Source organism: Hermetia illucens, chromosome 2, assembly GCF_905115235.1.
Source record: "Hermetia illucens chromosome 2, iHerIll2.2.curated.20191125, whole genome shotgun sequence".
NCBI classification, from domain to species: Eukaryota; Metazoa; Arthropoda; class Insecta; order Diptera; family Stratiomyidae; genus Hermetia; species Hermetia illucens.
This window is the reverse complement of record NC_051850.1, coordinates 115606232-115619373: the sequence shown is the minus strand read 5'-3', so window position 1 is coordinate 115619373 and position 13142 is coordinate 115606232. Positions and strand designations below refer to the sequence as shown.

Here is a 13142-nt window from a genome sequence, read left to right as displayed (position 1 = left end):
CCTTCTCAAACACTTTAAAAAAGTTTTAGTTTGATTTCCACTAAAAAGTTACTGGTTTTGCTTTATTTGACCTTGAAAGTATTAATTTTTTAAAGTAATTGCTACCAGATTACTTAATTATGGATCGTGGTGACGCTAATGTTGCCCGGTGTCACCCTTGCCACCTCTCTCAGAAGCTTCGATTGTACGTTGCCCGTCCGTGTTCAGTCTGTTCCTTCGGGATCGCCAAGTTCTGTCGCGCGTCCAATTTCCTCCTGTTCCCGCACTCTTTGATGACTTCTACGTTGTCTCATGTGATTCTATGTCTTATACTAATTATAATCGTGCGTAACAGTCTTTTCTGATGTTAGTAGATTTCGAGGGGCCCGGAAAGCTGTCGTATGCTAACGTAATATAAATAAGTCTAAGTGTAATCTCGTAGTAGCTAGTAATGTTTATCAATCTTGCGGATGTTTCCCGAAATACCGGTATTTGCAAGGTTATTAAATATTACTAGCGAAAAGAAAAGGCAATTATTAATTATTTCAAACAAATGTGATAAAAACAAATATCATTGCCCACCGCAAAATAATTCTAGCCGTATCTGCCGTGGCTCCCAACTTTCTAATATAACAAATTAAGAAACAAGTCGGGAAATCGGAAGTTGCACGCTTCAGGTATGAAAGGTTTTGTGTATTTCTTTTATAAAAATATTTGAGTGTAAATTCGCCCCATTAGTATGTAACATGTAATATATGCATATATTATGTGAGAATATCCGCTTCCGGGTGATATTGACATTACCGGCAAATGTCAAAATTAAGACCAGCTTCGGAAAGTACTAACAGAGACCTTTCATTTCATACCCCACATGACCATTTTTGGTGAAAAAAAAATTACATACCTCTCCTTTAAATCGACGTAAAAGGATAGGATGTAACTCACTATATGCATGCTTTACACAAAACCTTAAAAACATTAGAAATTTAAGAATGAATACTTAATCGAATTTTAAATTTTAATTTATAAAGCACTTAGTATTCGTGCCTGCCTTAATAAGGGACTCCAGACATCCCGGTTTTGCGCCGAGGTCCACCAATTCGGTATCCCTAAAAGCTGTCTGGCGTCTTGACCTACGACATCGCTCCATGTCAGGCCGGGTCTGCCCTGCTTTCTTTTTCTACCACAGATATTACCTTTATAGACTTTTCGGGCTGGATCAATGAGAATCATCCATCGTCTCATTCACACGCATTAAGTAACCCGCCCACCGCAGCCTATTGAACCGGTCATGTTATTGCTTATAAATTTCGTCGTTATGTAGCCTATGGAATCGTTCATCCTCATGTAGGGAGTTAAAAGTTGTTCGTAGGATCCTTCTCTCGAAAGCGGCCTTGCGTTCGCAATTTTTCTTGGCTGGCAAGATCATTGCCTTGCATAGTAAGAGCTTTGACCTTATGGTGAGACGTTTCAAGCGGAACAATTTTTGTAAGCTGAAATAGCCTCTGTTGGCGTACGCGTATTTCATTGTCGTAGCTGTTATCGGTTGTGTTTTGCAACCCTAGATAGTAGAATTTTTCAACGGTCTCAAAGTTGTAGTCTACAATCTTTATCCTTCTCGTTTGACCAGTGTGATTTGATTTTGTTGGTTGGTTGGTTTTTGGTGCTGACGTTGCCACCGTATATTTCGTCTTGCCTTTATTGATGTGCAGCCCAAGAAGTCGCGCCCATAGCCGCCTGCTTGATCTGGATGGAGGCAGTTCGTACGTCTCGGGTCGTTCTTCCCATGATATCATCGATATCATCAACATAGGCCTGTAGTTGGGTGCACTTAAAGAGTATGGTGCCTCTCGTATTTACCTCGGCATCAGGGATCACTTTTTCCAAGGCTTGGTAAAAGAGAATGCATGATAGGGCATCCCCTTTGTCTTAGTTTGTTGTTGATATTAAATGGTCTCAAGAGGGATCTAACTACTTTTATCTCGCCTCGCACATTGGTCGGGATGCCGAATTCTCTCATGGCCGTGTACAGTTTTATTCTGGCTGTCCTATCATAGGCGGCTTCAAAGTCGATGAAAACAGTTTTTCCATCGCTTTCCGCAGAGAGAAAATCTGATCTGTTGCTGATTTGCCTGGAGTGAAGCCTCTTTGGTATGGGCCAATGATGTTCTGGGCGTATGGGGTTATCCGGCCTAGTAAAATAGCGGAGAATATCTTGATGAACCGCTAGGTGTAACTAGTCGCCTCCATATTTAACCAATTAGGTTGTAATTCCATCGGCTCCTGGCAACTTACGATTTTTAAACTCATGAATTGCACGGACTGTTTCTTCTATACTTGCCCATTCTGTCGGAAATCAGATTTCCCTCTTTGTCTCAGTAGGATCCTGTTTCATCCTGCTGACTTGCCGGTAAAACTTGCGCGCCTGCTTCTTGTACTTTTCGTGTTTACAGACCTTCTCCCAGACTTCCTTTTTCTATCTGTGAAGTCGTTTCTCCGCTCGCTGGAGTTCATGGAAGTCTCCGTACGTGCCCCTGTCCTTTGAGAATGCAACATTACTCGGTATGCGACATTCGTTCGCTCTGTTGCTAGCCACCGGTTTCCGTCTAGGCCTGCCTTGATAAGAAACTTTAGAAATCTCTGCGCTGAGGTCCACCAATTCGATGCGCATTCACTTATTGCTATTATTAACTTGCCCAAAAATGTGGATGGTGCGCGGAAGAGTGGGAAATGCAGACTGTTGAATTGTAGACCCTTCAAAGTTTGCGAAAACTGATGGAAGCCTGGATATTTAAGATTGTCGAGAATTCAGATACATTCCGTAGTAGTAGCATGAGTTTTGTTTGAAAATACACTTCGTTTGGGGAATATCAGAATATGAGTTACCGTTTGAACACCATCTCCTGTTTGCCTTCCTTTATATGGTTACCGATCAAATTTGCTTAAAGCAAATATCCCTGGTTGGCGGTCATGAGCCTTGCCTTTGTCTTTCGAACTTTTACCAAGCCGTGTTCAGTGCAATTTTACTGGATATGAGTAATGCGACGTATATTCGATACTTTCCGAAAGCAACAGGAGCCCAATCCCCTCAATACCAAATTTGAATATTCAAGCTCCGAAAGCGAGACAAAAAAGATTCATCGATGTAACAAACTACAGGTACTTCGCCGGTCCTTCAAATTGCGATTGTCAGAAACCCCTGGTTTTGCCTCCAACACCGGAATGCACTTGTTGACGCACCTGATGGCCTCCTTCCGAGCGGCCTTCATGTTGTCTTGACCACTTGCGTTTATCGAGTTCAGTTTGAGGAGACTCTGAGTAAGCGTTTCGAGCAGGTAGAGATACTCCTTACCGGTTCGAGAAGCGCTCATGAATTGCTCCACTCGGTTCATCAACTTCAGCACAGCAATTTGAGCTTTCTTTTGGCAACCGCACTGAGCGACTGTTGTACCGCTGGTGACGAAGTTTCGGTGGCCGTGGTATCAACTTTATCTGTAGTGATGGATCGCTGTGCCGCAGCGCCTCCGAGGGATGCGTTAAAATATGGAATGTCAAGGAGTGTCTTGAGAATTCGGGTGTCCCGCCTTTAGGTCTTTTCTATGGAGCGTGCCAACGCCTCTCCCCCATTCATCCGTCAGTCTGTAAAGATGGGCGCTTAGCTGTTCCTTCACTACACTGGGCAGGAAATTTAGATTATTGCTAAAATCGTTTTGCCGGAAGTTCTTCCGGAATACCCCGTCATCTACTTCAAAATTAGACGGTCATGCTTTCAAGTTGTGTTGGCTAGCTGCTCTCTGCTGGGCCAATCGCAGCTTCTCTTGTACTTCCTCTTTTAGGAGCTCCGTCCTCCACCATGTTCTAACCGAAAGTCAAATAGTATGGAGTGAGTTCGGTGGTTCAAATCTTCAAACTCTGAATGCGGGACAAAACAAAAAAAAAATACTGATGTAACAACTACCTCTCTAACTGCATAAGCTGACCTTCCACGATCAGTATTTCATCAGTCTAGTGTCAGTCAGAATGGGAAAATTATGGTAAACTGATCATCTAGTGTATTTCATTTTTTTTGGCAATGACTGATGGACATTAAAATTTTTAAATAAAATCTGTTAGGCTGGCTGGACTGATGATAAGTCGAGTGTGTTGTTAATCGAAACATGACTTCCGAATGGTTCGGATCTTTGAATACATCTAACTTTTCTTGTTTAAACTAAACTTGTCTTGTTTATACTAAACACGTCAGTCTATCATCTCATCAGTTCATTTTTGATGGATTGACTTATGGCAGAGCCAGCTATACAACTTATGGCAGGTAAGCTATACAAAGAGGTACACATATCCGTAGATTGTCCACGACACAGTGTAGACAAAGTGAACTTGGAGAAAGGTGGACAGCAGCCAAGCCGTTCATTAATCACCGGCTATTGTATTTCGCGTCTATAAGGGCAATATCTATGGTAGAAAAAGAAGACGAGGCACATCCTGCCTGAGATGGAGCGATGGCGTAGGTGAGGCCGTCAGACAGCTTTTAGGGATATCGTATTGGTAGACCAGGGCGGGATGTCTGGAGTTCCTTATTAAGGTAGGCCTAGACCGGATATCGGTTGTTGCGCCGTTGATGATGATGATAATTTCACATAGTTAGCCCTTCTCTTTGGCTGGTAGCTTATTGCGTATTACCTTCTGGTCGTCGAGGATCCGATACCGCTTCCTCAAATAGTTCCGGATCGTAGCGGTGTTGCGTATATTATTTGATGTTTAAATGATATTCCTTTGCTAAAACGGTTGGATGCTTGTGATCGTTGGAAATATCTGCGTCACGCTGGCTACCTCCAACCTCAAGTAGAAATGGACGAATTGATGGTTTTATGCTTTTTGTGCCCATTACCGCTGACTGAAGAGTTTGCTGCGGCCAGTGCTGGTTTCACCTGGGTTCTCCCCGCCTTCTACCGGAGAGTCCGATTTTTCATTAGAAAATTGGTGCTGCAGTAGCATCTATGCCTTCTCCACCATCGGCTGAGAGCCTTCTCAGATTGACAGCGCCCTGTCTGCCCTTCCTCCTTCTTAGTGGCTGGATTTTCCTTCTGCCGAGTAGTAGTGTCACGGAGAGGCTCTCCATCATAAAAGTTGTCTTACTCTCATTTCTGGCTGACTGCAGAAAAGTGGAAAACATGTCCTCTGCCTTGTGACTTCTTATCACTTGGAGGGTTAATATCCTGAGATTCCATCTTCATGGTTAGACATTCATAGTATAGCAGCGAACTACTGAAGGCAACTCCACCGTGACAAGGTGGTGTCCGACTGGAGTAGTTAAACCATTTTAATTACTACCAATCATCAGTCATTGACTATGTTAATAACTTCGTATTTATTCGCAATTGGAAAACTCAAATCGATGTTGAATCGGCCATAGCAGTTTATAATCTTTTAAGTTGAAATCTCTTAAACTCTGTAATTTCTTATGGTTTAATTTTAATATTACTATTTGCTTCAATCCAGTCCAGGAAAGATGTGATACGTGTGAAAACCTTCGGCCATCCCGTCTCTACGCATCCTATATCACTTCCGAACGATGTAAGCCCAATAATAAATTTCCGCCCGTTTTCATCTGTGTATGACAAAGGTCCACCTGAGTCTCCATTGCAAGTTCCTTTTCCCGTGCCTGTGTAGGTACAAATGTTGGAGGCAGTAACGATTTCATAGTTTTGATAATAGTGCATGCAGATTCGCTGACTCTCCACTGGGAGTTCAGCATACCTCAGGACAGGGGAGATGACTTGTAGACCTGTAAATACATGAAACAGGCAGCATTAATAAAATAATTTCAGGATATTTTTTCTTAACTCACTGTCTGAGTAACGACCCCATCCGGAAGCTATTGCGACTTTGCCTTCGAAATCGACGTTAACATCCGACCAGGATGGAAGATCTATCGGTTGAATTCTATCTGAAAATTTATGAAATGTTATTAGAAACTGGAACAAATTCATGTCGCGAAATAGACTGTTAATAGTAAGTCACTACTTTTTCCCATCGTTTTGGTGGTATTATAATTCCATGTCGTTAACTGGAAGTTCTGTGCTTTAGATATATATGGAAGGTTTTACTGAATTTTTATGTAGAAATATTTGGGCACTCGGTAGTTCTAGCTATATAAATATTAAGTATGTCCGACTATCTACTTAAATGTGATACTGATATTTTTTATTCATGCATATGACGCCTTAAGGGGGTGAACCCGTGTGAAGGCCGTTTTTTCGCTTTTTTTTAGAAGTTTTTGAATGCTTCTTTAATGAATAAAAAAAAATACTGAATGAATCGTAATTATCCTATTTTGCGGACCGTATAAATATGTTGTTAATAAGTCGTGAAAATTTCAAAAAAATTTGTTGGATAGATTTTGGGCTACGTTGGCAGAAGATTTTCAACATGCAGTTTTGAGAAAAACGCATTTGAAAAGTAGAATGCGATTTTTAACCATTACATCTTAACTGACCATCAATCTGCTATACCTAATCCATAAACCTTAGGTTTCTTGAAACCACACTTGTGAAGCCTTAATTTTAGTGAAGTCATTCGAATGTGTTTCAACGAAATTTTATATCAAAACGTGAAACCGTTTCTGAAAAACCATCTTTGACAGACAATGAATCGTTTTCAAAAATATTTTTTTTTTTTTAGAAAACCTTAGCAAGGTCATCAGATTGGTAGTTGTTTGCGGGGAGTTTTAGAAAATCTTAGAGTCGTGTCAACGTTGAACCAAGAGCAGGAGAGTCTGGGACCCTAAACCTTTGCCCTGTCACTTATTTGCCTCCTTCAGCAACTTGTTTTGTATTTTTTCAATTTCGGTGGAAGCTGCAAGCCAGTTCTCCTTCGAATTGAGCATCTTCCCAATTACCCTGGGAAGATTCATATTTACTTTCCACATGGAAATCCACAATGACATGGATAATTCGGCAAAACGCCAATTATAAAAGTTGTACAGGTACTTTCTACAGCAGTCACCGTATCCTGTGAGGGAATCAAGTCAACCCGTGTATCCTCTCGAAATCATTCCCAACGTTAGGAATGAAGCTATGAGTCGACCGATCTTCAACAGCTCATCTTATCTGTATTGCCAGTGATCATGTGATTTCGACATTACCGCAGCCCTGTGTTCTGCCCTCCCATCTATATGCCTTATATGGAACAACACTCTCGCGAGTATATCGACTAAGATGATGCCCGCTACCATCAGCATTGCCTTGCACTGCAGATACCTAGAGTCTTTAAACAGTCAACTGAACTTATTATGCTTTCGTTGTACACGGAACTCCAGGTGCACAGCGTCACGGAGAATGTACCGTACCACTATAACTGTGTATTAGTAAACTCTGGCTGTATTTCGGCCCACCGACTTTCAACCAAAAGCTCCTGTTGATCGGACGCAGTTACCTCTCGGATTACAATCTTGTTGGCATGGTGCTCGAGGTACGAATAACAACACCACTCAGAATCTCCTCTGACAGTCAGGCTACAGCTAACACTGAAGCTATCCACAGCACAGCTCTCTGCAACATATAATACGGGAGAAATGGATGCCGCAATAACCGCAGTCAACAGAGATCCTGGAGATGAAGCATCGACAAATGATCTTCACAATCACCTGGAGAACATTATCAATAAATCGGCCACAAACATACTTGGCCCCGGTTGCAAAGACAGTCGGAACCGCTGGTTTGACGGTGAATGTAAGCTAGCAACGGAACGAAAGAATGTCGCATACCGAGTAATGTTGCATTCTCAAAGGATGCGGACACGCGCGGAGATTTATCACGAACTCCGTCGAGCGGAGAAGCAACTTCACAGATTGGAAAAGGAAGTCTGGGAGAACCAACAGGTCTGTGAACACGAAAAGTACAAGGAGCAACCGCACCAGGTGCGGAAGTTTTACCAACAGGCGAGTTCGAGTTCCCGCCACCTGAAGACAACGGGCAGATACTGTCACCAGCAAGTATAGAAGAAACAGTCCGTGCAATTCATCCGTTTAAGTCGCCAGGAGTCGATGGAATTTCAGTCGAATTAGTTAAACGTGGAGGCGACCAATTACACCAAGCAGTTCATTCACTTATGCTCAAGGTGTGGGATAGCGAATCAATGCCTGACGATTGGCAATGAGCCATTATCTGTCCGATACATAAAGAGGGAGACATCACGCAGTGCAGCAATTTTGGAGATATCACGTTGCTAAGTTTCATCTACAGGGTGCCGCAGCATAACTTCCTTTTTTCAAAACTCAATAAAAACTATTGTATGCATCGGAAAATATTTATTTATTTTTTATAATGTAGGTACATGTCTAAAGTTTTTATTTACATTGTTTTGAAGATCAAATCTGTTAGGTGACGTCCCCCATTCTCCATACATTGCGTAAACCGATTTCTGGCGTTTGTCATGACTCTTGTTAGCATTGCAGGTGTTATGTTGGCAATTTCTTCTTGGATGTTGGTCTTCAAATCTTGTAGGGTTCTTGGACGGTTCACATAAACTCGGGATTTCAAAAAACCACATAGAAAAAAATCACAAGGGGACAGATCGGGAGAGCGTGCCGGCCATTCCAAATCGCCTCTAATTGAGATAAGGCGCTCTGGAAAGTGTTCCCTCAAAACAGCCATCGATGCTCTTGAAGTGTGTCCTGTTGCACCGTCTTGTTGGAACCAAATGTCCCCCAAATCCAAATTTTCCAGCCGTGGCAAAAAAAAATTCTGTAGCATGTTTACATACCGGTCCGAATTCACTGTCACTGTAACCTCATTTTCCTCAAAAAACCAGGGACCAATAATTCCAGCTGAGGAAATTGCACACCACACTGTGACTTTGGGTGAATGCAAAGGCTTTTGATGCAATTCTCGAGGGTTGGTGTCAGCCCAGTAGCGCATGTTTTGTTTGTTAACCGACCCACACAAATGAAAATGGGCTTCATCGCTAAAAAAAACAATAGCACCCTCGGAAACGACATCAAGAAGAAGCTCACACGCGTTCATCCGAGAATTGAAGTCACGTTCTGAAAGTTCCTGCACTATCGCCATCTTATAGGGATGAAAATGAAGATCATCACGAAGAATTCTTCTCACAGAACGATCGGATAGTCCAAGGGCAGATGCGTGTTTGCGCGCAGAACGCCGTGGCGATCGCAACATTGACGCTCTCACTGCTTCAATGTTCTCAGGTGATCTAACGGACCGAGGGACTCCAGTTCTTCCTTTTGTCGCCCTTGCAGTTTGTTTGAATGTAGTGACCTATGTAACAATTGATTTGCGGTCTGGGACGAGAGCCAACGGGGCTAAATTAAAGCGATTCCGAAATGCAATAACCGAGAGGGGGGGAGACGTACAAACTGTTTTCATCCAGATCGAGCAGGCGACGCGAGATCTTGGGCTGCACATCGAAATATATGGTGGCCAAAAACCAACCAACCAACAACATCAAATCCCACTGGTCAATCGAGAAGAATAAAGGTAGGAGACTACAATTTTGAGATCGTTGATAATTTCTCCTATCTAGGGTTGAAAATCACAACCGATAACAGCTATGACAATGAAATCCGCGCATGGTTGTTGTCAGCCAACAGAGCCTATTTCAGCTTACAAAAACTGTTCCGCTCGAAACGTCTCACCATAGGGTCAAAGCTCTTACTGTACAAGACAATGATCTTGCCAGTTCTCATGAATTCTTGAATCCTCCGAAGAATTTTGGGCTCCCTACATTTTGATGGATGATTTCGTAGCCTACATAACGACGAAATCTTGAGGGATACCAAGGTGGTCAGGTTGTGGATAAAATCCGGTTGAATAGGTTGTGGTGGGCGGGTCATTTAATTCGTATGCATGAGTATGATCCAGCCGGAAAAGCTTATAAGGGAAATATCTATGGTAGAAAGAGAAGACAAGGCACACCCTGCCTGATATGGAACGATGGCGCATGCCAGGACGCCAGACATCTTTTAGGGATATCGAATTGATGGACTTCGGCGCAAAACCGGGATGCCTGGAGTTCCTTACTAAGGCAGGTCTAGACCGGATACCGGTTGTTGCGCTGTTGATGATGATGATGACCAGCGGTATGCCGAAATTAATACTGACCTTCAAAGACGCCATTGACGACAAGGGTTGCAGTCCGTTGCAGATGCCTCTTTCCATAATCATCCCTATTACCTGCGTACTTTCTTTTGATCGTCGGATTCTTTTCATCTCGATTCACCTTTCAATTCGATGCAGAGTGCTTGATGGTCACGTGAGTACATTGATCACCAACACTTCAGGCCAACTATGAATCCAAGAACTCTTTCCTGGAGACTGTATAATTATTGCGGCATCTATGTCCTTCTCGGGAATGAGGTTGATTTGTATGAAAATCATCTGATTTCCATTGAGTGCTCTCTTGTACTTTTATTCTCTCTACTGCTTAAAGTTTGGTCTCTACCTCCTCTAGAAGGCTGATGATAGCGATATGTGCTCAATGATAGGCTTTTAGTTGCATTTTTACCGCCGATTACTGAATATCGAGATACACTCTATAGTGGCAGCTCTTATGTTTGCATCCTGTCACAAGGACTTTTCAATTGGGTTCAATAATTTGACCATTGCTTCCATCTGATGCGGCCAATATTACATATTACCAGCTTAATGACCTTCACCGATATGTCAGCCATGGAAGATAGATAAGGCTCACGGGTGTTCTCAGTAAAATCCTATTATGGAACCGATCCGATTTCTCGGAAAATTCACTATATTTCAGGCGGAGATATAATATAATGCTATGTTTTGTAGCAGAATAGTGTTTCCGGCGAATAAGGCGAGGCTACACCATTCGAATTTAGTCCAATAGTCGAGAAACTTTATCGACACTAAATAATATGAAGCTAGCTGGTCTGGAATTGGTGCTGAACCTTGACCTATGAAACGACACATTCCTGATGTGGATGCCAGGGCACCCGGACGTCACTGATAATGAGGAAGCTGACAGACGGGTATCCGGCCATCCGTCGTCAAGTCTGCTCTTTAGGGTGAAATTGCAAAGATTCAAGCAGTTGAATGGAGAAATTTGTAGTTCTGTCTGCAGGCGAAAATCTGTATGAAAGAACCCGACGTTGTTACAATGCCATTCATGTTGTCTCTTAAGAAGTGGAACATGGGTTGGACCTGAGTGATTACAGCTGTGGCTCCCCACACTAAACTAAACTAGTTAACAGTTTCCTCCCCCCTCCTAACAGGTTTACCAATAAATTCAAAACTTCATCATTGAGCGATAACTCCTTTGCCTGAGAAAGCTTCGACAAATCTATCGCGCCCGCCCATTTGTGCAAGGTTGTCGTGGTTATGTAACCGATAATATAATATTTTTTGCAATCCTTTGCCTTACCTGTGAACGCTACTTCCACCGGGAGCTTCAGCAGGGCAATATCATTTACAATTGATCTCGAATTATAATCCTTATGAACGATAAAATTCTCTGGTTCAACAACAACTCTAAGTCGGCCATCTTCATCGAGATTTTGAATTTCATGAGCTCCCAGGTGCACCTCGATATTCATGACATCCTTGATAAGTACACAGTGAGCGGCAGTTAGGGTATAGTCCTTGGCAATCAAGGAGCCACCACATGTTGAAAAAGTAGGTCTATCTGTGACGTTGATCCTGAGTGCAGCTTGGAATGGGAACTGTCCTCGCTGGGCTTCTTGACCTCCAATTATACGGCCTCCTATAGGATCAGTTGAAAATGCAATCGCGGCCGCGAATAACACCGTCAGGTATAGGAAAATAGTTGTGAACCACTTCATGATTGAACCGAAAAGTAGTAACTACACCAAATTATAGGTTGAATTCGCTTGAATATTGTCGGCTTAACTTGCATTTGTTGATTAGAAGGGTTTAAGATTAGATTTCAAATCGGGGGTTCGAATGTGCTGGTTTGAGTGATATCACTAATTAATAACACTGTCGATACGCTATCAGAATCACCCTTTGATTACTTTTTTTGAAATTTAATATAAATTTATCTAATCTGAAAGTGGTGATTACAACATTATACATTATTTTGAGACAGTATCTTAAGCTACGTGTGAGAGCATATTTGGAACAATGGTTTCCAAGAGGATGAAATGGATTCTAAAAAACGAAGTCCGGAATTTTGAAAAAAGGGGAAGAACTGACTGTTTAATCCATCGACGCCGGTCGGTCGGCCACGTGATTTCTCATTATATTATTAAGAAGAGTAGCAACACAGAAGGCAATTAGTTAAAGTTTTGTGTCCAAAAAAATCTTATTAAAAGTCAATTGTGGCCAGTCAGAATGCCCATAATACTGACGGTAGTTCTCCTGCTTTTCTGTAGGATAAACTTTGCAGTATATTTGTCTGGTTGTGACAAACAAGTTTGCATTAAGGCTTTGTCCTTGTCAATAGCTTTTCCTCCGTTTTTGATGGCAGTATTAGCCAATGCTGCTTATATTTCCATTGCTGGTTACGGTTCTGGTATAAAGGATATTCAACCCTCTTTTGCTAGGACAATTCTGCACTATAGTGACCAGATACCCAATCCAGAAATAGATTTCAATCGGTTTCTAAATTTCTAGACCATTTTTGAAGTGATGAAAGGACTGCTCAACGCCCTCAGTGCGGTTCGACAGATTGCTGCCCTTAGGATCACATACACTTCAGCCTGTGTACTTGAAACGTGCCCCCACAATCGTGTGCTGTTTTTAAGCCATCGGTGTAGAAACCTTAGTATATTCTGCCACGTATTCTTCTGGTACGTCCAAATTATCTCTAGAGAGAGAATCAGAAGGCATTGCGTAAACTGGATTCAGTTCTTCTAATAACCTTTTCGATACTGTGTGTCCCTTCAGAAAATTATGGTCCCTAAAAGAGGATGGACGATTCCGTAGCCTATATAACGATAGAATCTAAGACTGATACCACTGGTCTGGTTGCCTTGGTTCCTTTTGATGTTAGGTAGCTATCACCATCCACTTGAGCACACCGGAATCTCGTTAGCATAGCATACTCGCCTTTCATAACCACCAAAAATCCTATGGTTGAAACCAAAGGATGAAGAGCAGACTCACAGAACTTTCCACGTTGGTAAGCATGTTTTAATTTAATGGGGGCGGCCTTAGTGCCTTCTC

At 42.3% G+C, this 13142-nt stretch overlaps 1 protein-coding gene across 1 annotated transcript; it reads right to left on the bottom strand.

Moving 5' to 3' along the window:
* Positions 1–5328: 5328 nt before the first annotated feature.
* On the bottom strand, positions 5329–11838 carry LOC119648312 (brachyurin). The gene is made up of 3 exons (XM_038049992.1): positions 11380–11838; positions 5828–5926; positions 5329–5764 (listed from the first exon to the last, which is right to left on the bottom strand). The coding sequence occupies exons 1-3, from the start codon at positions 11795–11797 to the stop codon at positions 5439–5441; spliced, it is 843 nt and encodes a 280-aa protein (XP_037905920.1). The 5' UTR covers positions 11798–11838; the 3' UTR covers positions 5329–5438.
* Between the last annotated feature and the right edge of the window lie 1304 nt (positions 11839–13142).